The sequence below is a fragment of the Oncorhynchus nerka genome, linkage group LG5 (assembly GCF_034236695.1).
Source record: "Oncorhynchus nerka isolate Pitt River linkage group LG5, Oner_Uvic_2.0, whole genome shotgun sequence".
NCBI classification, from domain to species: domain Eukaryota; kingdom Metazoa; phylum Chordata; class Actinopteri; order Salmoniformes; family Salmonidae; genus Oncorhynchus; species Oncorhynchus nerka.
The window spans coordinates 36,844,859-36,870,713 of record NC_088400.1 but is presented as its reverse complement, the minus strand read 5'-3'; the positions used below and the strand labels follow the sequence as shown (position 1 = coordinate 36,870,713).

The window sequence follows — 25,855 nt, the reverse complement described above, 5'->3', positions numbered from 1 at the left end:
GATACTCCATCCACACAGAGAGACAACAGAATAGATACTCCATCCACACAAGGGCAACAGAATAGATACTCCATCGACACAGTTAATTAAACAACAGAATATATACTCCATCCACACAGAGAGACAACAGAATAGACACTCCATCCACACATTTAAACAACAGAATAGATACTCCATCCACACAGAAAGGCAACAGAATCGATACTCCATTGACTCAGAGAGACAACAGAATAGATACTCCATCCACACATTTAAACAACAGAATATATACTCCATCCACATAGAGACAACAGAATAGATACTCCATCCACACAGAAAGGCAACAGAATAGATACTCCATTGACTCAGAGAGACAACAGAATAGATACTCCATCCACACATTTAAACAACAGAATATATACTCCATCCACACAGTTAAACAACAGAATAGATACTCCATCCACACAGTTAAACAACAGAATAGATACTCCATCCACACATTTAAACAACAGAATATATACTCCATCCACACAGTTAAACAACAGAATAGATACTCCATCCACACAGTTAAACAACAGAATAGATACTCCATCCACACAGAGTGGCAACAGAAAAGATACTCCATCCACACAGAGAGACAACAGAATAGATACTCCATCCACATAGAGACAACAGAATAGACACTCCATCCACACATTTAAACAACAGAATAGATACTCCATAGATACTCCACACACAGTTAAACAACAGAATTGATACTCCATCCACACAGAGAGACAACAGAATAGATAGTCCATCCACACATTTAAACAACAGAATAGATACTCCATCCACACAGTTAAACAACAGAATAGATACTCCATCCACACAGAGACAACAGAATAGATACTCCATCCACACAGAGAGACAACAGAATAGACACTCCATCCACACATTTAAACAACAGAATAGATACTCCATCCACACAGAGAGACAACAGAATAGATACTCCATTCACACAGAGAGACAACAGAATAGATACTCCATCCACACAGAGAGACAACAGAATAGATACTCCATCCACATAGAGACAACAGAATATATACTCCATCCACATAGAGACAACAGAATAGACACTCCATCCACACATTTAAACAACAGAATAGATACTCCATCCACACAGAGAAACAACAGAATAGATACTCCATCCACACAGAGAGACAACCGAATAGATACTCCATCCACACAGAGAGACAACAGAATAGATACTCCATCCACACAGAGAGACAACCGAATAGATACTCCATCCACATAGAGAGACAACAGAATGGATACTTACATAAGGGCCTGCATCCAATGAGTCTGCGTTGACGATGACAGGGGGAGGGTTCGCCTGCAAAGATAGACGAAGAGATACAACATTACCTCAGTGTGTGTGTGTGGCAGCTAGGAGCCAGTAAGTGAATGCCATGGGAACAGTCGTTGTGTGTGTCTCGCTGGGGATGGGTGGATGATGGCTACAGTAGGTGTGAGGACTGAGAATGAGAAGTGGGGAAAAGAGACCCGTGGTGTTATTATTGCCTGCCTCCTGTGTTAGACTCCATTTGAACAAACTGTGTGTGTGTTGGGACCATTGGGCCATCACCTAGGATATCACAATCATCTTTTCTTGTCCGCTACTTTCACTACCTGTTCTAAATCGCTGGAAATGACAACTTGAAGTCTGGCATCCAACACCACGCTTATGTTTTGATGGCCTGCCATAACGCGGACGACACTGGGCCAATTGTGCGCCGTCCTTTGGGAATGAACCCGGGTCTGTAGTAACGCCTCTAGCAATGCGATTTCTTCCTGGGAAAACCAGATGTTTAAGTTATTAGTTATTGTGAAACACGTCAATTCTGGTCTTCATTTCGACAGTTCGTTGCAAAAGTGATATATTTTGGTCTGTTAGTAGTAAATCTAGCTCTTTTTGCCCCTAGTAGTTGAACTCTACCATTGACCTCATGCTGTTTACGTCATCTCAAAGGAGGGGTTCGGTATGAAATACACTCCCTTCTAGATGTACACTCCCTTCGTAACAAGAAATACACGACAACGGTGGTCATGTCAACTCGTATTATTTCCTAATGGCTATGAGTGAATTGTGGTGCAATAGGCTCATAGTTCAATGGTTGAGAATTCTAATCCCAAATGGGTTAGTTATCTTTTTTTGTTTCTCAAATCGTTCATTTACAATATTCATCCCGTGCCCACACTTCTAATTCTGAAAAGTGAAAGCATACCTGTTTTTATACAGTACCCACGACCAATCTGCCCCAAAAAGAGCTACTGCGTAAATACTGCAGTGCAGGTTAGATTGAATTGAGCCACTAATATTCATTTTCAAGATGATGATTGCACTTTTCTTCCCAACACAATACCGCACTAAATGTAAATCTACACTTTACCGGGTTTTTTTTGCACGGGGGATACCAACTTACACTGCAAGTGGCAATAGATGGCAGGAACTCGGCGGCTTACCAATGTGAGACGTATATGCTCGCGATGCACATCATTTTATTATCAGAGTCTGACAGTGGACTTCTGGTAAGTATGCTTTAGTGAGAAAGTGTTGGGATCTACTACATTTAACCACACCCAAAATGAATATAATATGAGCAATTCCCCCCCACCCACAACTTCTCACTTGAAAGCCTTTTTGTTGTTGTTGAAGAGGTTGGGCAAGGCTGAAATCGGAGTTGAGAGTTACCCTTTAAAGCTAATTTCCTGCAATTCTAAACATTTTGCCATGTCTTATGAGTGTTCATATAATACCAGGGGTTGAGATCTGACTGAGTTCAAAAATAAATCGTGACCCCGTGGCCCGTATTGACCTCATTCTGGGTCTGGATCCGGACCGCAGTCCTCCTGTTGAATATGGCTGGCCTATAAGGTCAGTAAGACACAAAAACTGATTTATTCCTGGATTTGATCCGTAATAGATCTCAATCCGTCTGTTCAGGCTCCATTACGCCCCCTAGTGGCTGGCGTTCATTTCTCAACATCTCATGCATGTTGTATCAGAGGAGATGTTCTGGTCCTGTGGAGGGGGCACCAGTAAAAACAGAGTGCAGGAGAGGGCACTGCAAAGACATGCATCTCACAGCGGCAGTTATCAACATCATTTCTTCTTCGAAAGCGTCCCCTCGCAAGGATCTGATGTGAATGCTGTTCTCAGTTAAATGTTACAGAAAGACTAGCAGCTCTCAGTAGAGAAGAAGACAGAGGAGGAGCAGGACATAGTACCAGTAGACTGGACTGGACACAGAGCGTAATGGCCTCTCCTTATAAGTCTGGAATGCTGGACCACTGGCTGTTCTCTCTATTGATCTGATTGAGCTGTGGGGGTAAGGGGATGGACCGAGGCTGCCTGAAGTCCAGCAGAAAGGAGCTACTGGTCCGTCACTACCTCCACATCCCCCTGCCTCCCCTCACTGTCTCCCTCCAGTATTCACTATTCACTTTTGATGTGGAGCCACTCCTATTGATCCCATTGATTCTAATCTTGTTCCACCAACCTCTATCGCCACACACGATGAGCACACATGCATTCTCCATGTTTTGGCAGCGTGATGTGGCAGCCTATGGCCTGTGATATTACATATGACCTAACTACTTTAAATGTGTCAAGGGGTCGTTGCAGCTACGGGCTTATTGCTTTCGTGGCACAGACTCTGGTCAGTTCATTTATTTCCGTAGCGTCTCTCCACCTTAGTGACGGCATCGAAAGGTTCACTTGAGACAAGTTTTGAAACGTTTTTCCCTTACGTACACGGCTCTTTTATTCCTAAATGGCAATTCTTTCACACAGGACTCACAGGAGGTGCACGCGCGGTGCAACACTCCAATATAACAGGTCACAGCCTGAGAGAAAAGAACCACACAATTTATTACACAGCTTGAGTTATAAGTCGTTTGATGCTGGGCCATGGTATATAAATACACACACATACAATTAGAGCTGTATGTGTGTGTATTTAAGCCTCACTCCCTTCGATTGGCATCATTCATTATCCAACATGCAAGCTGTTAAACCCCAGTTTGTCTCGTTGTCGTTCCAGAGCTTCGTTATTTTATTTTCACTCAGTGACTTCTCTTATCACGCAAACGCCTCTTAAAATCCAACGTTAAAGCTACTGTAGACGTGACCGTTTCCTCAGAACTGCAGTATAGTTTCATGGCGAGCTGTGACGTCCCTCACTCCTCGGCACAATCATGGCTTGTAACCTGCATATGAATGAACAGATGCTCGCGACAGTGCTTGTGTGTGCACGTCTTTCATGACCTGCACACATTTAGGCATTTCCTGTTTATCATAAAAATACAGGGCAGACATGTTCTTATCAGACCTAAAGGTTTAAGGTAGCAGCAGCTCCCTTTACATGCTTTTAGAAGTATGCATGTGTGTTTTAGATATGCACAGTGTGCCACAGCACCATAGACTGTGGGGAGACACCCAGGCTTTTAAGAGGTCTATTCATCCCCCACAGCCAATAGGTCCCAGTGGAGAGACGAAGCCGGAGGGCCACAGTGGGGACTATTTCTGCTCTGTCACTGTACTGGACTAAACTAGCGAACTGAATCCAGTGCCACAGCCAAGGGACCACAAAAGACAAGCACAACAGCAGGAACAAAATAGTTTATCAAAAGCAGCAGAGAGGTTACTTCCTAGCTGGCTAATCAATGATAAAAATAAATAAACATCAAAATAGCACTATAAACCTCATAGGGTTTCAAGACTGTCTGTCTGAAAAGAAATATAGCATCCTTGTCTGGGATTGAAGTGGGTAATCCCAGTATCTGTATCACCTTAAACAAGCAAACAAAAAGAAAGGGAAGATAATCTCTGTCTGTGTAATCCTAAATCCGCCATAGAGTGGTGTGTTGTCTCTGAAGTGGGAGTTGGGTTGGAGGAGAGGGATGATGAGCGTGGGGCCGTGGGGCCAGGGCAGCAGCGTGGGGCCGTGGGGCCAGGGCAACAGCGTGGGGCCGTGGGGCCAGGGGAACAGCGTGGGGCCGTGGGGCCAGGGCAACAGCGTGGGGCCAGGGAAGCAGCGTGGGGCCAGGGAAACAGCGTGGGGCCAGGGCAGCAGCGTGGGGCCAGGGAAACTGCGTGGGGCCGTGGGGCCAGGGCAACAGCCTGGGGCCGTGGGGCCAGGGCAACAGCGTAGGCCAGGGCAACAGCGTGGGGCCAGGGAAACAGCGTGGGGCCAGGGCAACAGCTTGGGGCCAGGGAAACAGCGTGGGGCCGTGGGGCCAGGGCAACAGCGTGGGCCTGGCCGCACACAGCTTTATGACATAGATACAGTAGCAGACAGCTTGTTCTTTCTGCTGGGACTAAGAGAGCCCTGGACAGGCCACGTCCTTGAGAGATAGGCTTACACAGTCTGATCTCTAGGCTCACAGAGGTCAAGATAAACACACATTTACAATGCCAGGGTACAGTGCTGTGTGTGTGTGTGTGTGTGTGTGTGTGTGTGTGTGTGTGTGTGTGTGTGTGTGTGTGTGCGTGCGTGCGTGCGTGCGTGTGTGTGTGCATCAGGGATTGTGGAGGTTAAATGGGGATGGCTGGCGAATGAGGTGAAAGGGCAGAGGGTAACAGAGGAGGACGCCGGTTAAAAAGGTTGGCGACCGTCCAAATGTGGTATAAGGGTGTGACTGAGCTGCATGGGGGGAATTAACCAAATCTGGATAAGATTATCATAAAATCCCGTAATTTCCTTTTAATTCAAACAGTAATCATTAAATGCTGTTTTCCCAGCCATCTGTCTCTGTTCACTTTTGTCCACCTGCAGCTCAGGACTCAGGGCAGGCTTGGAGAGGACACACACACATAAAGACAAACACATACACACACACCCTGCTCAGGCTGCTCTCCCAACAGGACTGACTGTACAACCATTACAACCAACCAATCCCAATTGACCAACATACCATACAAAAAAAAACAAGTCTATCTATATACATCCATGTGTTCACATTAGTGTCCTCCAAATTGTTATCTATCGATTTATTCATCCCTCCTTCCATCCATCCATCCATCCTCCCTCCATACATCTCTCGTTCCCTCCACCCTTCCTTCCTTCCTTCCTTCCTTCCTTCCTTCCTTCCTTCCTTCCTTCCTTCCTTCCTTCCTTCCTTCCTTCCTTCCTTCCTTCCTTCCTTCCCTCCCTATTTTCATCCATCCATCATCCCTTGTTACATCCATCCATCCCTTATTCCATCCATCCCTCCCTCTCTCCATCCACACTTCCCTCCCTCCTTCCTCCCTCCCTCCCTCCCTCCCTCCCTCCCTCCCTCTCTTAACCATCCATCCATCCATCCCTCCTTCCTTCCATCTGTCCATCTATTAATCTATGATTCTTGTTTCCTCATGTATTATCTCAAAACAGCACTGCACCTTACAGCACTGAGTTGGCTCGGGACTGCAAAGCTACAAAGACTCCCACTAAACCTTGGCAAGCGTAGGGCACAGGCTTCGTCCAAATTGTTAAATAATCAATGTGTTCCCATGACAACCAGTGCTCGCCCCGCATTGGCTGCGCGGCCCGCTTAGCTGCCTCTCCCTGGTTCACCTCTCAGGACGCTGACTGCAGCTTATGCGTCTCTGTCACACATGCGTGGCCAGGGGCTCAGCATCAGCCTGTCTGTCCACATCGCATTAGGACTGTAGCTACAATCCTCCCCCTGCAATGAATGAATGAAACAGCAGAGGGGCCAGCAGGAATGGTCTGTCTTGGGGAGAGACGGTCAGTTATGCTGGTTACAGATCTCTACTAAATACTGGCAATTAGAGCCCACACGCCCAGACGCCCTCTGTCTCCACTACCTAGCTAGTACAACTTCAAAAAAATCCTCTTTTGTGAATGAAGTGTGATGCTACACCTTTAAATTGTTAATCTGATTCATTCCCAATTTTTCAATACAGTTACGATTCATTCTCTGAATAATTGTATGAAAATACCTATTATTATCATATAAACTCCATGTGAATACCAGTGAAAACAGTATCGTAAAATAAAGTACAAACAATATTATCCTATATATGATGATGTCATATGTTGGCACTGCAATAGATAGCGAGGCCACGCCTCAAATGAAATCCAAGCTCCTCCTCATGCAGCAGTATTTCTATGGTGTTTTTAACTCCTTGAGTTCCTTGGGGTACAGGAGGGTTTGGCATGTGCATAGCAACGAGATGCTGACAAGTCAATAGGTTAGTGTTCCTTAGCAGACATCTCCATCCTCCTTTACAGAGCACACTGATACTGTATGGCAGCCCTGTATGGCAGCCTAATGGCAACATCACAGTGAAATATGACAGTGCCTCTGATCCATTACAGGGTAATGGAGGCTGTTCTGTCTGAAGATATGTGTACCATTAGGAGATGCTTTCCCTCAGCCTTCAATCATTCGTGCTGATTACTAATATATAGACATGGTGTGCCCAAGACCAATAGAGTCAATCTTAACCTTCCCTACAGTACCTCGTAGGCTTCGGCGGTATCCACATTGTCATACCTTCATACCGACCTTGTGCCATACCGGGATATTTGGTAATACCGGCACTGAACACAAGGGGTGCTGTTTTCAAACCTCACTAACACTATGTAATCTAATGTTTAGTAATGCTAACAAGTATATGGAAAAATAGTGAAAAAATTATGAAACTATACTGAATATATTCATGTCACAAATAATTGATTAAAACACACCATTTTGCATTGAAGGTCTACAGTAGCCTCAACAGCACTCTGTAGGTGAGCACCATGGTGTAGCCAGAGGACAGCTAGTTTCCGTCCTCCTCTAGTATATTGATTTCAATACAAAACCTATGAGACTTGGGATTCCATAGTCTTACTCAGTAATTATGACAACTTCCAGAGGACATCCCCCAACCTATCAGAGCTCTTGCAGCATGAACTGACATGTTGTCCACCTAATCAAAGGATCAGAGAATGAAACTAGCAGTGAAAGCATAAGCTACAGCTAGCAAGCACTGCAGTATTTAAAATGTGGTGAGTAGTTGACTCAAAGAGAGAGAAAGACAATAGTTGAACAGTTTTGAACAAATACATTTCATTAAAAATAAAGGAGAAGCAAGAGAGAGAAAGAGAGAGAAAGAGCTGGCTATATTTCATTTCCCCCCTTTCACTTAGCTAGCAAATGCGGCAAGCTAACTAGTTTAGCCTACTCACCCGGCTGAAACAGAGAGGGATGCTATGTTAGCTAGCTGGCTATGGCTATCCAACACTGGAACTCTTCCAAGTCAAGGTAATCTTTTGGTTTTATTAATTTATTGTCACAGGGGCCCACCGGTTTAACTGCTAAGTACACTGTACTACTGCATGATTGTAGAGGGTTTACTAATGTGTTAGTTCTATTAGCTATGTTGTTGACTTGACGTTAGCTAATATGGTGACAAAGATGTAAGTGGTGTGTAGCGGTTATGATATGAAGGTTTGGCTTGGAAAGGTTTTTCGCCTGGTCACAGACAGCTGATGCATTGTGCACTGAAGTCCACAAGCAAAGGGAAAAGGTGAGCGGAGGAGAGTGCGTAGATGCAAGAAGCAATTATACAACGATCTGGCTGCTATGAAAGTGAACTGTGTTTGCATGTGATCAAGGGTGTATTCATTCCGCCAATTCTGTTGAAAAAAAAAAAAATTAACAGATGCAAATGGAACATACCAGAATTTGACCAATATAAACTCTTGTTTGAACTGTTGGACTAATGATTACACCTTAGATCAGCTAGATGCAAGCAAGATTGTGCACGGTGGTATTGAATGTGTCGATGTCTGTCACCTTGATTACTCACATTTATCTCGACCTGTGCCCCTAAGTTGTAAACTGTCATTCATAGGCTAGGTTGTAGCAACCTCATGATGGGTATTGGGAAAACGTTTGTATCATGTAGTAAGTAGCCTAAACCTATCCATTTTACATTGAGCTGGGTGAATGGAATATGAATGACAGTCATCCAATATGCTGTAATAGAAATAATGCTATGCTCACAAAAAAATATATTATCCTCACTCATCTTAAACAGCACCGACCACCACTGGTATGCAAGTAACAACAAAATGCTACTCACAGTATTCTGCATGCACAAAACAAATATTAGCCAGCAAGGCTCTTGATCCAGAAGGGGATTCTCTGCTGTTACCAAGTGAATGCTTGATTTTGAAAGAAGCTAACCACTTAGCAAATCAAATGCCCAACTGCAGAGCATTTAGCACATTTGAAACAGTTAACTTAATAGTTGTAAGATATCTAGCAGGAAAACATATAGTAGTGAATTCCATACTGTAACTAGATCACCTGGCGCATGCTGCACAACAGTGAGTGACAAGGCTCCGGTCTCTTGTTGTTGTGTGCTTGTAAACAAACACCATGTGACACGCGACTGGGGACCACCATGAGCTTCATAATGATGTGACACGTGACTGGGGACCACCATGAGCTTCATAATGATGTGACACGTGACTGTGGACCACCATGAGCTTCATAATGATGTGACACGTGACTGTGGACCACCATGAGCTTCATAATGATGTGACTTGATTTGTGATCGACGTGACTGGGGACCACCATGAGCTTCATAATGATGTGACACGATTGACTGTTAGGACCACCATGAGCTTCATAATGATGTGACACTGTGACTGAGGACCACCATGAGCTTCATAATGATGTGACACTTGATTGACTGGGGACCACCAATGAGCTTCATAATGATGTGACAGGTGACTGGGGACCACCATGAGCTTCATTTTAATGATTTGACACGTGACTGGGGACCACCATGAGCTTCATAATGATGTGACACGTGACTGGGGACCACCATGAGCTTCATAATGATGTGACAGGTGACTGGGGACCACCATGAGCTTCATAATGATGTGACACGTGACTGGGGACCACCATGAGCTTCATAATGATGTGACAGGTGACTGTGGACCACCATGAGCTTCATAATGATGTGACACGTGACTGTGGACCACCATGAGCTTCATAATGATGTGACAGGTGACTGGGGACCACCATGAGCTTCATAATGATGTGACACGTGACTGGGGACCACCATGAGCTTCATAATGATGTGACAGGTGACTGTGGACCACCATGAGCTTCATAATGATGTGATTCCGTGACTGTCACAGACCACCTTTGAGCTTCATAATGATGTGACAGGTGACTGGGGACCACCATGAGCTTCATAATGATGTGACAGGTGACTGGGGACCACCATGAGCTTCATAATGATGTGACACGTGACTGTGGACCACCATGAGCTTCATAATGATGTGACAGGTGACTGTGGACCACCATGAGCTTCATAATGATGTGACACGTGACTCAGGACCACCATGAGCTTCATAATGATGTGACACTGACTGGGGACCACCATGAGCTTCATAATGATGTGACACGTGACTGTGGACCACCATGAGCTTCATAATGATGTCTCCCACGTGACTCCTCTTCCACCATGAGCTTCATAATGATGTGACACGTGACTGGGGACCACCATGAGCTTCATAATGATGTGACCGTGACTGGGGACCACCATGAGCTTCATAATGATGTGACACGTGACTGTGGGACCACCATGAGCTTCATAATGATGTGACAGGTGACTGTGGACCACCATGAGCATCATAATGATGTGACACTGCTGACTGAGGACCACCATGAGCTTCATAATGATGTGACATGTGACTGGGGACCACCATGAGCTTCATAATGATGTGACACGTGACTGTGGACCACCATGAGCTTCACCATTTTAATGATGTGACAGGTGACTGTGGACCACCATGAGCTTCATAATGATGTGACACTTGACTGGGGACCACCATGAGCTTCATAATGATGTGACAGGTGACTAGGGACCACCATGAGCTTCATAATGATGTGACACCAGACCTGGGGACCACCATGAGCTTCATAATGATGTGACACGTGACTGTGGACCACCATGAGCTTCATAATGATGTGACACGTGACTGGGGACCACCATGAGCTTCATAATGATGTGACACGTGACTGGGGACCACCATGAGCTTCATAATGATGTGACACGTGACTGAGGACCACCATCTTTCTTTTCTCTCCAAAACTCTTGAAGCCAGCTCTCCCGCTATCTCTCTCAGAATGTGACACGTGACTGGGGACCACCATCCTCTGCTCTCATAATGATGTGACACGTGACTGGGGACCACCATCAGAGCTTCATAATGATGTGACACGTGACTGGGGACCACCATGAGCTTCATAATGATGTGACACGTGACTGGGGACCACCATGAGCTTCATAATGATGTCCCGTGACTGGGGACCACCATGAGCTTCATAATGATGTGACACGTGACTGGGGACCACCATGAGCTTCATAATGATTGACAGGTGACTGGGGACCACCATTAAGTTTCATAATGATGTGACAGGTGACTGAGGACCACCTGAGCTTCATAATGATGTGACACGTGACTGGGGACCACCATGAGCTTCATAATGATGTGACACGTGACTGCTGGACCACCATGAGCTTCATAATGATGTGACACGTGACTGAGGACCACCATGAGCTTCATAATGATGTGACAGGTGACTGGGGACCACCATGAGCTTCATAATGATGTGACACGTGACTGGGGTCCACCATGAGCTTCATAATGATGTGACACGTGACTGAGGACCACCATGAGCTTCATCTAATGATGTGACACGTGACTGGGGACCACCATGAGCTTCATAATGATGTGACACGTGACTGGGGACCACCATGAGCTTCATAATGATGTGACACGTGACTGAGGACCACCATGAGCTTCATAATGATGTGACACGTGACTGGGGAGACCATGAGCTTCATAATGATGTGACACGTGACTGGGGACCACCATGAGCTTCATAATGATGTGACACGTGACTGAGGACCACCATGAGCTTCATAATGATGTGACACGTGACTGGGGACCACCATGAGCTTCATAATGATGTGACACGTGACTGGTGGACAAACCATGAGCTTCATAATGATGTGACACCTGACTGAGGACCACCATGAGCTTCATAATGATGTGACACGTGACTGGGGACCACCATGAGCTTCATAATGATGTGACACGTGACTGGGGTCACCATGAGCTTCATAATGATGTGACTCTGACTGGGGACCACCATGAGCTTCATAATGATGTGACACGTGACTGGGGACCACCATGAGCTTCATAATGATGTGACAGGTGAAAACATATGTAGGACCACCATGAGCTTCATAATGATGTGACACGTGACTGAGGACCACCATGAGCTTCAAAATGATGTGACATGTGACTGGGGACCACCATGAGCTTCATAATGATGTGACACGTGACTGGGGACCACCATGAGCTTCATAATGATGTGACAGGTGACTGTGGACCACCATGAGCTTCATAATGATGTGACACGTGACTGGGGACCACCATGAGCTTCATAATGATGTGACAGGTGACTGGGGACCACCATGAGCTTCATAATGATGTGACACGTGACTGGGGACCACCATGAGCTTCATAATGATGTGACACGTGACTGGGGACCACCATGAGTTTCATAATGATGTGACAGGTGACTGGGGACCACCATGAGCTTCATAATGATGTGACACGTGACTGGGGACCACCATGAGCTTCATAATGATGTGACACGTGACTGGGGACCACCATGAGCTTCATAATGATGTGACAGGTGACTGGGGACCACCATGGGGAGCTTCATAATGATGTGACACGTGACTGGGGACCACCATGAGCTTCATAATGATGTGACACGTGACTGGGGACCACCATGAGTTTCATAATGATGTGACACGTGACTGGGGACCACCATGAGCTTCATAATGATGTGACACGTGACTGGGGACCACCATGAGCTTCATAATGATGTGAATGATGGGGACACATAATGATGTGACACTGACTGGGGACCACCATGAGCTTCATAATGATGTGACACGTGACTGGGGACCACCATGAGCTTCATAATGATGTGACACGTGACTGGGGACCACCATGAGCTTCATAATGATGTGACACGTGACTGGGGACCACCATGAGCTTCATAATGATGTGACACGTGACTGGGGACCACCATGAGCTTCATAATGATGTGACACGTGACTGGGGACCACCATGAGCTTCATAATGATGTGACACGTGACTGGGGACCACCATGAGCTTCATAATGATGTGACACGTGACTGGGGACCACCATGAGCTTCATAATGATGTGACACGTGACTGGGGACCACCATGAGCTTCATAATGATGTGACACGTGACTGGGGACCACCATGAGCTTCATAATGATGTGACACGTGACTGTGGACCACCATGAGCTTCATAATGATGTGACACGTGACTGAGGACCACCATGAGCTTCATAATGATGTGACAGGTGACTGGGGACCACCATGAGCTTCATAATGATGTGACACGTGACTGGGGACCACCATGAGCTTCATAATGATGTGACACGTGACTGAGGACCACCATGAGCTTCATAATGATGTGACACGTGACTGGGACCACCATGAGCTTCATAATGATGTGACACGTGACTGGGGACCACCATGAGCTTCATAATGATGTGACACGTGACTGGGGACCACCATGAGCTTCATAATGATGTGACACGTGACTGGGGACCACCATGAGCTTCATAATGATGTGACACGTGACTGGGGACCACCATGAGCTTCATAATGATGTGACACGTGACTGGGGACCACCATGAGCTTCATAATGATGTGACACGTGACTGAGGACCACCATGAGCTTCATAATGATGTGACACGTGACTGGGGACCACCATGAGCTTCATAATGATGTGACACGTGACTGGGGACCACCATGAGCTTCATAATGATGTGACACGTGACTGGGGACCACCATGAGCTTCATAATGATGTGACACGTGACTGGGGACCACCATGAGCTTCATAATGATGTGACACGTGACTGGGGACCACCATGAGCTTCATAATGATGTGACAGGTGACTGGGGACCACCATGAGCTTCATAATGATGTGACACGTGACTGGGGACCACCATGAGCTTCATAATGATGTGACACGTGACTGGGGACCACCATGAGCTTCATAATGATGTGACACGTGACTGGGGACCACCATGAGCTTCATAATGATGTGACACGTGACTGGGGACCACCATGAGCTTCATAATGATGTGACACGTGACTGGGGACCACCATGAGCTTCATAATGATGTGACACGTGACTGGGGACCACCATGAGCTTCATAATGATGTGACACGTGACTGGGGACCACCATGAGCTTCATAATGATGTGACACGTGACTGGGGACCACCATGAGCTTCATAATGATGTGACAGGTGACTGGGGACCACCATGAGTTTCATAATGATGTGACAGGTGACTGAGGACCACCATGAGCTTCATAATGATGTGACACGTGACTGGGGACCACCATGAGCTTCATAATGATGTGACACGTGACTGAGGACCACCATGAGCTTCATAATGATGTGACACGTGACTGAGGACCACCATGAGCTTCATAATGATGTGACAGGTGACTGGGGACCACCATGAGCTTCATAATGATGTGACACGTGACTGGGGACCACCATGAGCTTCATAATGATGTGACAGGTGACTGGGGACCACCATGAGCTTCATAATGATGTGACACGTGACTGGGGACCACCATGATTTTGTATTGCACAAGTTAATTGCAGGTATTTCCTTAAAAAGTAGCTACAAATATTCAAATGTATTAGTTAAATTGTTTGAAGGTGTTCAAAAACCATCCCTTGGCTATTTCCAAATACCCTGGTATATGGTATATAAGGTATACCGCTCAAGCCTAATACCTACTGATGCTTACAAAAAACAATGGTTCCATACACTATATATACAAAAGTATGTGGACACCCCTTCAAATGAGTGGATTCGGCTATTTCAGTCACACCTGTTGCTGACAGGTGTATAAAATCAAGCACACATCCATGCAATCTCCATAGACAAACATTGGCAGTAGAATGGCCTTACTCAGTGACTTTCACTGTGGCACCATCATAGGATGCCACCTTTCCAGCAAGTCAGTTCGTAAAATGTCTGCCCTGCTAGAGCTGCCCCGTCAACTGTAAGTGTTGTTAGTGTGAAGTGGAAATGTCTAGGAGCAACAATGGCTCAGCTGCAAAGTGGTAGGCCACACAAGCTCACAGAACGGGACCACTGAGTGCTGGAGCTCGTAGGCCGTAAAAATCGTCTGTCCTCAGTTGGGACCACCGAGTTCCAAACTTCCTCTGGAAGAAAAGTAACCACAATAACTGTTAGTCGTGAGCTTAATGAAATAGGTTTCCATGGCCGAACTGCCGCACACAAGCCTAAGATCACCATCCGCAATGCCAAGTGGTGTGAAGCTCAGCGCCATTGGACTCTGGAGCAGTGGAAACGCGTTCTCTGGAGTGATGAATCACACTTCACCATCTGGCAGTCCGATGGACAAATCTGGGTTTGGCGGATGCCAGGAGAAAATTACCTGCCCGAATGCAGTGCCAACTGTAAAGTTTGGTGGAGGAGAAATAATGGTCTGGGGTTGTTTTTCATGTTTCGGACTAGGCCCCTTAGTTCCAGTGACGGGAAATATTAACGCTACAGCATACAATGACATTCTAGACGCTACTGTGCTTTTAACTTTGTGGCAACCGTTTAGGAAAGGCCCTTTCCTGGTTCAGCATGACAATGCCGTGCATAAAGCGAGGTCCATACAGAAATGGTTTGTCGAGATCGGTGTGGAAGAACTTGACTGGCCTGCACAGAGCCCTGACCTCAACCCCATCGAAGACCCTTGGGATGATTTGGAAGCCCGACTGATGTTGCCCAACATCAGTGCCTGACCTCAGTGCCCAACCTCACTAACACTCTTGTGGCTGAATGTAAGCAAGTCCCAGCAATGTTCCAACATCTAGTGGAAAGCCTTCCCAGAAGACTGGAGGCTGTTAAAGCAGTCAAAGGGGGACCACTCCATATTAATGACCATGATTTTGGAATTAGATGTTCGACGAGCAGGTGTCCACATACTTTTGGTGATGTAGCGTATCAATACAACGTCATCTACAATTACTTGTCAGTGTGTTGTAAGACATACTGGGTTTGTGTGTTTCCTGCGGAAGGTGGGATGAGCGGCACAGTCAGTCGGTCGGTGGTGCCTCATTCTGTTCCTTGGGCCTTCATTTGCCTCTCGTATGCCACGCTGCAGTGCAATCAATACCTATTCAATTACCATGCACCCAACATCTTATTCACGCTGAGCTGAGGCCCTGCTCACTATCAGAAGGACCAGGGGAAATGGGAGGAGGAGGGAAGGAGAGGAGAGAAGGAGATAGGAGGGAGAGAAGGAGGAAGGGAGCGAAAGAGGGGGAGAGAGAAGGGACAGACAGATGGACAGTATATTGAACCTGCTCTTGTTGAACCTTAGCGTTGTATTCTCCATTAGTGTTCCATTCTCCCTAAGTGTTCCATTCTCCCCTTGGTGTTCCATTCTCCCTGAGTGTTCAATTCTCCCTTAGTGTTCCAATCTCCCTTACTGTTCCATTTTCCCTTAGTGTTCCATTCTCCCCTTAGTGTTCCATTCTCCCCTTAGTGTTCCATTCTCCCTTAGTGTTCAATTCTCCCCTTAGTGTTCCATTCTCCCCTTAGTGTTCCATTCTCCCTGAGTGTTTAATTCTCCCTTAGTGTTCCATTCTCCCTGACTGTTCCATTTTCCCTAAGTGTTCCATTCTCCATTAGTGTTCCATTCTCCCTAAGTGTTCCATTCTCCCCTAGTGTTCAATTCTCCCTTAGTGTTCCATTCTCTCTTAGTATTGTATTCCCCCTTAGTATTGTATTCCCCCTTATTGTTCCATTCTCCCTTAGTGTTGGAGGGCCAGTAGGAGGCACTATTTTCTATGGTCAAAAGGGTGCTGTTAAACGGGTATCCTGACTCTCTGTGGTCACTAAAGATCTCATGGCACTTATCATAAGAGTAGGGATGTTAACACCGGTGTCCTGGCTAAATTCCCAATCTGGCTCTCATACCATCATGGTCACCTAATCATCCCTAGCTTCCAATTGTCTCATTTCTCGCCCCTCCTCCCCCCTCTAACTATTCCACAGGTTTTTGCTGTAAATGTGAATGTGTTCTCAGTCAACTATCCTGGTAAAATACTGTATATTTATTTATTTTAAAACAAGTAAATGAATTACTTCACTCATAAAGCAGGTCTATTAAACAACATGGTTTGCATGGGAAGAACAGATTTGATGCGAATGATTGAGCATTGTGACACGCAAACAGGCATGATGCTCTTTCGCTTTCTCACAGAGCGAGAATGACACGCACACACAGTCACAGTTTTAGGAAAGGATCATTAATAGGCGGTCACAGCTGTCAGCAGCATTCCCTCCTCATCTTGATGTAATATTAATAACGCATGCTCAGGCTTAGCTTCCAGTTTGGTCACGGTGAACGGCTCCAAATGAGCCTCACAGAGGTGGCTAGTCTGACCTTCAGCCCAGCAGACACAGCCACACTCTGAAATTGTATTACTTATCACTCCCAGTGGATGCTTCAGAATTCATGATCCTGTTATTACGTGGTAATCAAGTTGGGGCATGGGAATGTGTGTCTGATGACTCCATGTACTGTATCTAGGCTGGTATATAGAGTAGGTGTGTGTATATGAATGTGTGTGTGTGTGTGTGTGTGTGTGTGTGTGTGTACTAAGCCTTACATCTGAGTGTTTGTTTGGTTGCTTCAAATCAAATCCAATCTTTTTTGCCACATGCTTGGTAAACAACAGGTGTCGACTAAAGGTGAAATGCTTACTGACGGGCCCTTCCCAACAATGCAGTGTGTGTATGCGTGAATGTGTATGTGTTGTGGCATTCATGTAAGCTCGTATTTAAATGTGTGTTGTATTGCGGTTGTTCCTGTGTTGTATTAGGGTTGTCCATGCGTTTTATTAGGGTTGTCCATGTGCTTTAATAGGGTTGTCCATGTGTTTTAATAGGGTTGTCCATGTGTTTTAATAGGATTGTCCATGTGGTGTAATAGGGTTGTCCATGTGGTGTAATAGGATTGTCCATGTGGTGTAATAGGGTTGTCCATGTGGTGTAATAGGATTGTCCATGTGGTGCAAAAGGGTTGTCCATGTGTTTTAATAAGGTTGTCCATGTGGTGTAATAGGGTTGTCCATGTGTGTTAATAGGGTTGTCCATGTGGTATAATAGGGTTGTCCATGTGTTTTAATAAGGTTGTCCATGTGGTGTAATAGGGTTGTCCATGTGGTGTAATAGGGTTGTCCATGTGGTGTAATAGGGTTGTCCATGTGGTGTAATAGGGTTGTCCATGTGTGTTAATAGGGTTGTCCATGTGTTTTAATAAGGTTGTCCATGTGGTGTAATAGGGTTGTCCATGTGGTGTAATAGGGTTGTCCATGTGTGTTAATAGGGTTGTCCATGTGGTGTAATAGGGTTGTCCATGTGTTTTAATAAGGTTGTCCATGTGGTGTAATAGGGTTGTCCATGTGTGTTAATAGGGTTGTCCATGTGGTGTAATAGGGTTGTCCATGTGTGTTAATAGGGTTGTCCATGTGGTGTAATAGGGTTGTCCATGTGGTGTAATAGGGTTGTCCATGTGTGTTAATAGGGTTGTCCATGTGTTTTAATAAGGTTGTCCATGTGTTGTAATAGGGTTGTCCATGTGTTTAATAGGTTGTCCATAATAGGGTTGTCCATGTGTTTTAATAAGGTTGTCCATGTGGTGTAATAGGGTTGTCCATGTGGTGTAATAGGGTTGTCCATGTGTTTTAATAGGTTGTCCATGTGGTGTAATAGGGTTGTCCATGTGGTTTAATAGGGTTGTCCATGTGTTTTAATAAGGTTGTCCATGTGGTGTAATAGGGTTGTCCATGTGGTGTAATAGGGTTGTCCATGTGTTTTAATAGGGTTGTCCATGTGTGTTAATAGGGTTGTCCATGTGGTGTAATAGGGTTGTCCATGTAGTGTAATAGGGTTGTCCATGTGGTGTAATAGGGTTGTCCATGTGGTGTAATAGGATTGTTCATGTGGTGTAATAGGGTTGTCCATGTAGTGTAATAGGGTTGTCCATGTGTTTTAATGGGGTTGTCCATGTGTTTTAATGGGGTTGTCCATGTGGTGTAATAGGGTTGTCCATGTGGTGTAATAGGATTGTCCATGTGGTGTAATAGGATTGTCCATGTGTTTTAATGGGGTTGTCCATGTGTTTTAATGGGGTTGTCCATGTGGTGTAATAGGGTTGTCCATGTGGTGTAATAGGGTTGTCCATGTGGTGTAATAGGGTTGTCCATGTGGTGTAATAGGGTTGTCCATGTGGTGTAATAGGGTTGTCCATGTGTTTTAATAAGGTTGTCCATGTGGTGTAATAGGGTTGTCCATGTGTTTTAATAAGGTTGTCCATGTGTTTTAATAAGGTTGTCCATGTGTGTTAATAGGGTTGTCCATGTGGTGTAATAGGGTTGTCCATGTGTTTTAATAAGGTTGTCCATGTGGTGTAATAGGGTTGTCCATGTGTGTTAATAGGGTTGTCCATGTGGTGTAATAGGGTTGACCATGTGTGTTAATAGGGTTGTCCATGTGGTGTAATAGGGTTGTCCATGTGGTGTAATAGGGTTGTCCATGTGTGTTATTAGGGTTGTCCATGTGTTTTAATAAGGTTGTCCATGTGTTGTAATAGGGTTGTCCATGTGTTTTAATAAGGTTGTCCATGTGGTGTAATAGGGTTGTCCATGTGGTGTAATAGGGTTGTCCATGTGGTGTAATAGGGTTGTCCATGTGGTGTAATAGGGTTGTCCATGTGGTGTAATAGGGTTGTCCATGTGGTGTAATAGGGTTGTCCATGTGGTGTAATAGGGTTGTCCATGTGTTTTAATAAGGTTGTCCATGTGGTGTAATAGGATTGTCCATGTGGTGTAATAGGGTTGTCCATGTGTTTTAATAAGGTTGTCCATGTGGTGTAATAGGGTTGTCCATGTGGTGTAATAGGGTTGTCCATGTGTTTTAATAAGGTTGTCCATGTGGTGTAATAGGGTTGTCCATGTGTGTTAATAGGGTTGTCCATGTGGTGTAATAGGGTTGTCCATGTGTTTTAATAAGGTTGTCCATGTGGTGTAATAGGGTTGTCCATGTGGTGTAATAGGGTTGTCCATGTAGTGTAATAGGGTTGTCCATGTGTTTTAATGGGGTTGTCCATGTGTTTTAATGGGGTTGTCCATGTGGTGTAATAGGGTTGTCCATGTGGTGTAATAGGATTGTCCATGTGGTGTAATAGGATTGTCCATGTGTTTTAATGGGGTTGTCCATGTGTTTTAATGGGGTTGTCCATGTGGTGTAATAGGGTTGTCCATGTGGTGTAATAGGGTTGTCCATGTGGTGTAATAGGGTTGTCCATGTGTTGTAATGGGGTTGTCCATGTGGTGTAATAGGGTTGTCCATGTGGTGTAATAGGGTTGTCCATGTGGTGTAATAGGGTTGTCCATGTGGAGTAATAGGATTGTCCATGTGGTGTAATAGGGTTGTCCATGTGGTGTAATAGGGTTGTCCATGTGGTGTAATAGGGTTGTCCATGTGGTGTAATAGGATTGTCCATGTGTTTTAATGGGGTTGTCCATGTGTTTTAATGGGGTTGTCCATGTGTTTTAATGGGGTTGTCCATGTAGTGTAATAGGGTTGTCCATGTGGTGTAATAGGATTGTCCATGTGTTTTAATGGGGTTGTCCATGTGGTGTAATAGGGTTGTCCATGTGGTGTAATAGGGTTGTCCATGTGGTGTAATAGGGTTGTCCATGTGTTTTAATAAGGTTGTCCATGTGGTGTAATAGGGTTGTCCATGTGTGTTAATAGGGTTGTCCATGTGGTGTAATAGGGTTGTCCATGTGGTGTAATAGGGTTGTCCATGTGGTATAATAGGGTTGTCCATGTGGTGTAATAGGGTTGTCCATGTGGTGTAATAGGGTTGTCCATGTGTTTTAATAAGGTTGTCCATGTGGTGTAATAGGGTTGTCCATGTGGTGTAATAGGGTTGTCCATGTGTTTTAATAAGGTTGTCCATGTGGTGTAATAGGGTTGTCCATGTGGTGTAATAGGGTTGTCCATGTGTGTTAATAGGGTTGTCCATGTGGTGTAATAGGGTTGTCCATGTGGTGTAATAGGGTTGTCCATGTGGTGTAATAGGGTTGTCCATGTGGTGTAATAGGGTTGTCCATGTGGTGTAATAGGGTTGTCCATGTGTTGCATAGTGGTTGTCCAAGTCTTGTAATAGGGTTGTCCATGTGTTGCATTGGGTTGTCCATGTGTTGTAATAGGGTTGTCCATGTCTTGTAATAGGGTTGTCCATGTGTTTTAATAGGGTTGTCCATGTCTTGTAATGGGGTTGTCCATGTGTTGCATTGTGGTTGTCCATGTGTTGCATAGTGGTTGTCCAAGTCTTGTAATAGGGTTGTCCATGTGTTGCATTGTGGTTGTCCATGTGTTGCATAGTGGTTGTCCAAGTCTTGTAATATGGTTGTCCATGTGTTTTAATAGGGTTGTCCATGTGGTGTAATAGGATTGTCCATGTGGTGTAATAGGATTGTCCATGTGTTTTAATAGGGTTGTCCATGTGGTGTAATAGGATTGTCCATGTGGTGTAATAGGATTGTCCATGTGTTTTAATAGGGTTGTCCATGTGTTGTAATAGGATTGTCCATGTGTTATAATAGGATTGTCCATGTGTTGTAATAGGGTTGTCCATGTGGTGTAATAGGGTTGTCCATGTGTTTTAATGGGGTTGTCCATGTGTTGTAATAGGGTTGTCCATGTGTTGTAATAGGGTTGTCCATGTGTTGTAATAGGGTTGTCCATGTGGTGTAATAGGGTTGTCCATGTGTTGTAATAGGATTGTCCATGTGTTTTAATAGGGTTGTCCATGTGGTGTAATAGGGTTGTCCATGTGTTGTAATAGGGTTGTCCATGTGTTGTATTGTGGTTGTCCATGTGGTGTAATAGAGTTGTCCATGTGTTGTATTGTGGTTGTCCATGTGGTGTAATAGGGTTGTCCATGTGTTTTAATGGGGTTGTCCATGTGTTTTAATAGGGTTGTCCATGTGTTTTAATAGGGTTGTCCATGTGGTGTAATAGGGTTGTCCATGTGTTGTAATAGGGTTGTCCATGTGTTTTAATAGGGTTGTCCATGTGGTGTAATAGGGTTGTCCATGTGTTGTAATAGGGTTGTCCATGTGTTGTATTGTGGTTGTCCATGTGGTGTAATAGAGTTGTCCATGTGTTGTATTGTGGTTGTCCATGTGGTGTAATAGGGTTGTCCATGTGTTGTAATAGGATTGTCCATGTGTTTTAATAGGGTTGTCCATGTGTTGTATTGTGGTTGTCCATGTGGTGTAATAGAGTTGTCCATGTGTTGTATTGTGGTTGTCCATGTGGTGTAATAGGGTTGTCCATGTGTTGTAATAGGGTTGTCCATGTGTTGTATTGTGGTTGTCCATGTGGTGTAATAGGGTTGTCCATGTGTTTTAATAAGGTTGTCCATGTGTTGTATTGTGGTTGTCCATGTGGTGAAATAGAGTTGTCCATGTGTTGTATTGTGGTTGTCCATGTCTTGTAATGGGGTTGTCCATGTGTTGTATTGTGGTTGTCCATGTGGTGTAATAGGGTTGTCCATGTGTTGTATTGTGGTTGTCCATGTGGTGTAATAGGGTTGTCCATGTGTTGTATTGTGGTTGTCCATGTGGTGTAATGGGGTTATCCATGTGTTGTATTGTGGTTGTCCATGTGGTGTAATAGGGTTGTCCATGTGGTGTAATAGGGTTGTCCATGTCTTGTAATGGGGTTGTCCATGTGGTGTAATAGGGTTGTCCATGTGGTGTAATAGGGTTGTCCATGTCTTGTAATGGGGTTGTCCATGTGGTGTAATAGGGTTGTCCATGTCTTGTAATTGTGGTTGTCCATGTGGTGTAATAGGGTTGTCCATGTGGTGTAATAGGGTTGTCCATGTCTTGTAATGGGGTTGTCCATGTGGTGTAATAGGGTTGTCCATGTGGTGTAATAGGGTTGTTCATGTGGTGTAATGGGGTTATCCATGTCTTGTAATATGGTTGACCATGTCTTGTAATGGGGTTGTTCATGTGGTGTAATAGGGTTATCCATGTCTTGTAATATGGTTGACCATGTGTTGCATTGTGGTTGTCCATGTGTTGCATAGTGGTTGTCCAAGTCTTGTAATAGGGTTGTCCATGTGTTGCATTGTGGTTGTCCATGTGTTGCATAGTGGTTGTCCAAGTCTTGTAATATGGTTGTCCATGTGTTTTAATAGGGTTGTCCATGTCTTGTAATGGGGTTGTCCATGTCTTGTAATGGGGTTGTCCATGTGTTGCATTGTGGTTGTCCATGTGTTGCATAGTGGTTGTCCAAGTCTTGTAATATGGTTGTCCATGTGTTTTAATAGGGTTGTCCATGTCTTGTAATGGGGTTGTCCATGTGTTGCATTGTGGTTGTCCATGTGTTGCATAGTGGTTGTCCAAGTCTTGTAATATGGTTGTCCATGTGTTTTAATGGGGTTATCCATGTCTTGTAATGGGGTTGTTCATGTGGTGTATTGTGGTTGTCCATGTGTTTTAATAAGGTTGTCCATGTGTTGTATTGTGGTTGTCCATGTGGTGTAATAGAGTTGTCCATGTGTTGTAATGGGGTTGTCCATGTCTTGTAATAGGGTTGTCCATGTGGTGTAATAGGGTTGTCCATGTGGTGTAATAGGGTTGTCCATGTGTTGTAATGGGGTTGTCCATGTCTTGTAATAGGGTTGTCCATGTGTTGTATTGTGGTTGTCCATGTGGTGTAATAGGGTTGTCCATGTGTTGTATTGTGGTTGTCCATGTCTTGTAATGGGGTTGTCCATGTGTTGTATTGTGGTTGTCCATGTCTTGTAATGGGGTTGTCCATGTGTTGTATTGTGGTTGTCCATGTGGTGTAATAGGGTTGTCCATGTGTTGTATTGTGGTTGTCCATGTGGTGTAATAGGGTTGTCCATGTGTTGTATTGTGGTTGTCCATGTGGTGTAATAGGGTTGTCCATGTCTTGTAATGGGGTTGTCCATGTGGTGTAATAGGGTTGTCCATGTGGTGTAATAGGGTTGTCCATGTCTTGTAATGGGGTTGTCCATGTGGTGTAATAGGGTTGTCCATGTGGTGTAATAGGGTTGTCCATGTGGTGTAATAGGGTTGTTCATGTGGTGTAATGGGGTTATCCATGTCTTGTAATATGGTTGACCATGTCTTGTAATGGGGTTGTTCATGTGGTGTAATAGGGTTATCCATGTCTTGTAATATGGTTGACCATGTGTAATTGTGGTTGTCCATGTGTTGTAATAGTGGTTGTCCATGTCTTGTAATAGGGTTGTCCATGTGTTGTAATTGGGTTGTCCATGTGTTGCATAGTGGTTGTCCAAGTCTTGTAATAGGGTTGTCCATGTGTTGCATTGTGGTTGTCCATGTGTTGCATAGTGGTTGTCCAAGTCTTGTAATAGGATTGTCCATGTGTTTTAATAGGGTTGTCCATGTGGTGTAATAGGATTGTCCATGTGGTGTAATAGGATTGTCCATGTGTTTTAATGGGGTTGTCCATGTGTTGTAATAGGATTGTCCATGTGTTTTAATAGGGTTGTCCATGTGGTGTAATAGGGTTGTCCATGTATTGTAATAGGATTGTCCATGTGTTTTAATAGGGTTGTCCATGTGTTTTAATAGGGTTGTCCATGTGTTATAATAGGATTGTCCATGTGTTGTAATAGGGTTGTCCATGTGTTTTAATGGGGTTGTCCATGTGTTTTAATAGGGTTGTTCATGTGTTATAATAGGATTGTCCATGTGTTGTAATAGGGTTGTCCATGTGGTGTAATAGGGTTGTCCATGTGTTGTAATAGGATTGTCCATGTGTTTTAATAGGGTTGTCCATGTGGTGTAATAGGGTTGTCCATGTGTTGTAATAGGGTTGTCCATGTGTTGTATTGTGGTTGTCCATGTGGTGTAATAGAGTTGTCCATGTGTTGTATTGTGGTTGTCCATGTGGTGTAATAGGGTTGTCCATGTGTTGTAATAGGGTTGTCCATGTGTTGTAATAGGGTTGTCCATGTGTTTTAATAGGGTTGTCCATGTGTTTTAATAGGGTTGTTCATGTGTTATAATAGGATTGTCCATGTGTTGTAATAGGGTTGTCCATGTGTTGTATTGTGGTTGTCCATGTGGTGTAATAGGGTTGTCCATGTGTTGTATTGTGGTTGTCCATGTGGTGTAATAGGGTTGTCCATGTGTTGTATTGTGGTTGTCCATGTCTTGTAATGGGGTTGTCCATGTGTTGTATTGTGGTTGTCCATGTGGTGTAATAGGGTTGTCCATGTGTTGTATTGTGGTTGTCCATGTGGTGTAATAGGGTTGTCCATGTGTTGTATTGTGGTTGTCCATGTGGTGTAATAGGGTTGTCCATGTGTTGTGTAATAGGGTTGTCCATGTCTTGTAATGGGGTTGTCCATGTGTTGTATTGTGGTTGTCCATGTGGTGTAATAGGGTTGTCCATGTGTTGTATTGTGGTTGTCCATGTGGTGTAATAGGGTTGTCCATGTGTTGTATTGTGGTTGTCCATGTGGTGTAATAGGGTTGTCCATGTGTTGTATTGTGGTTGTCCATGTGGTGTAATAGGGTTGTCCATGTGGTGTAATAGGGTTGTCCATGTCTTGTAATGGGGTTGTC

The 25,855-nt window shown here is 44.6% G+C and overlaps 1 protein-coding gene across 7 annotated transcripts in view; it reads right to left on the bottom strand.

Moving 5' to 3' along the window:
* The window catches only part of LOC115129419 (disks large homolog 3), a 178,622-nt gene that overhangs the window by 72,627 nt on the left and 80,140 nt on the right, over positions 1-25,855 (bottom strand). For all 7 annotated transcript variants that reach the window (XM_065018609.1, XM_065018610.1, XM_065018612.1 and 4 more), the window contains one exon: positions 1,298-1,351. In XM_065018609.1, coding sequence (XP_064874681.1) covers positions 1,298-1,351 — 54 coding nt within the window. The remainder of the gene's footprint in view (positions 1-1,297; positions 1,352-25,855) is intronic.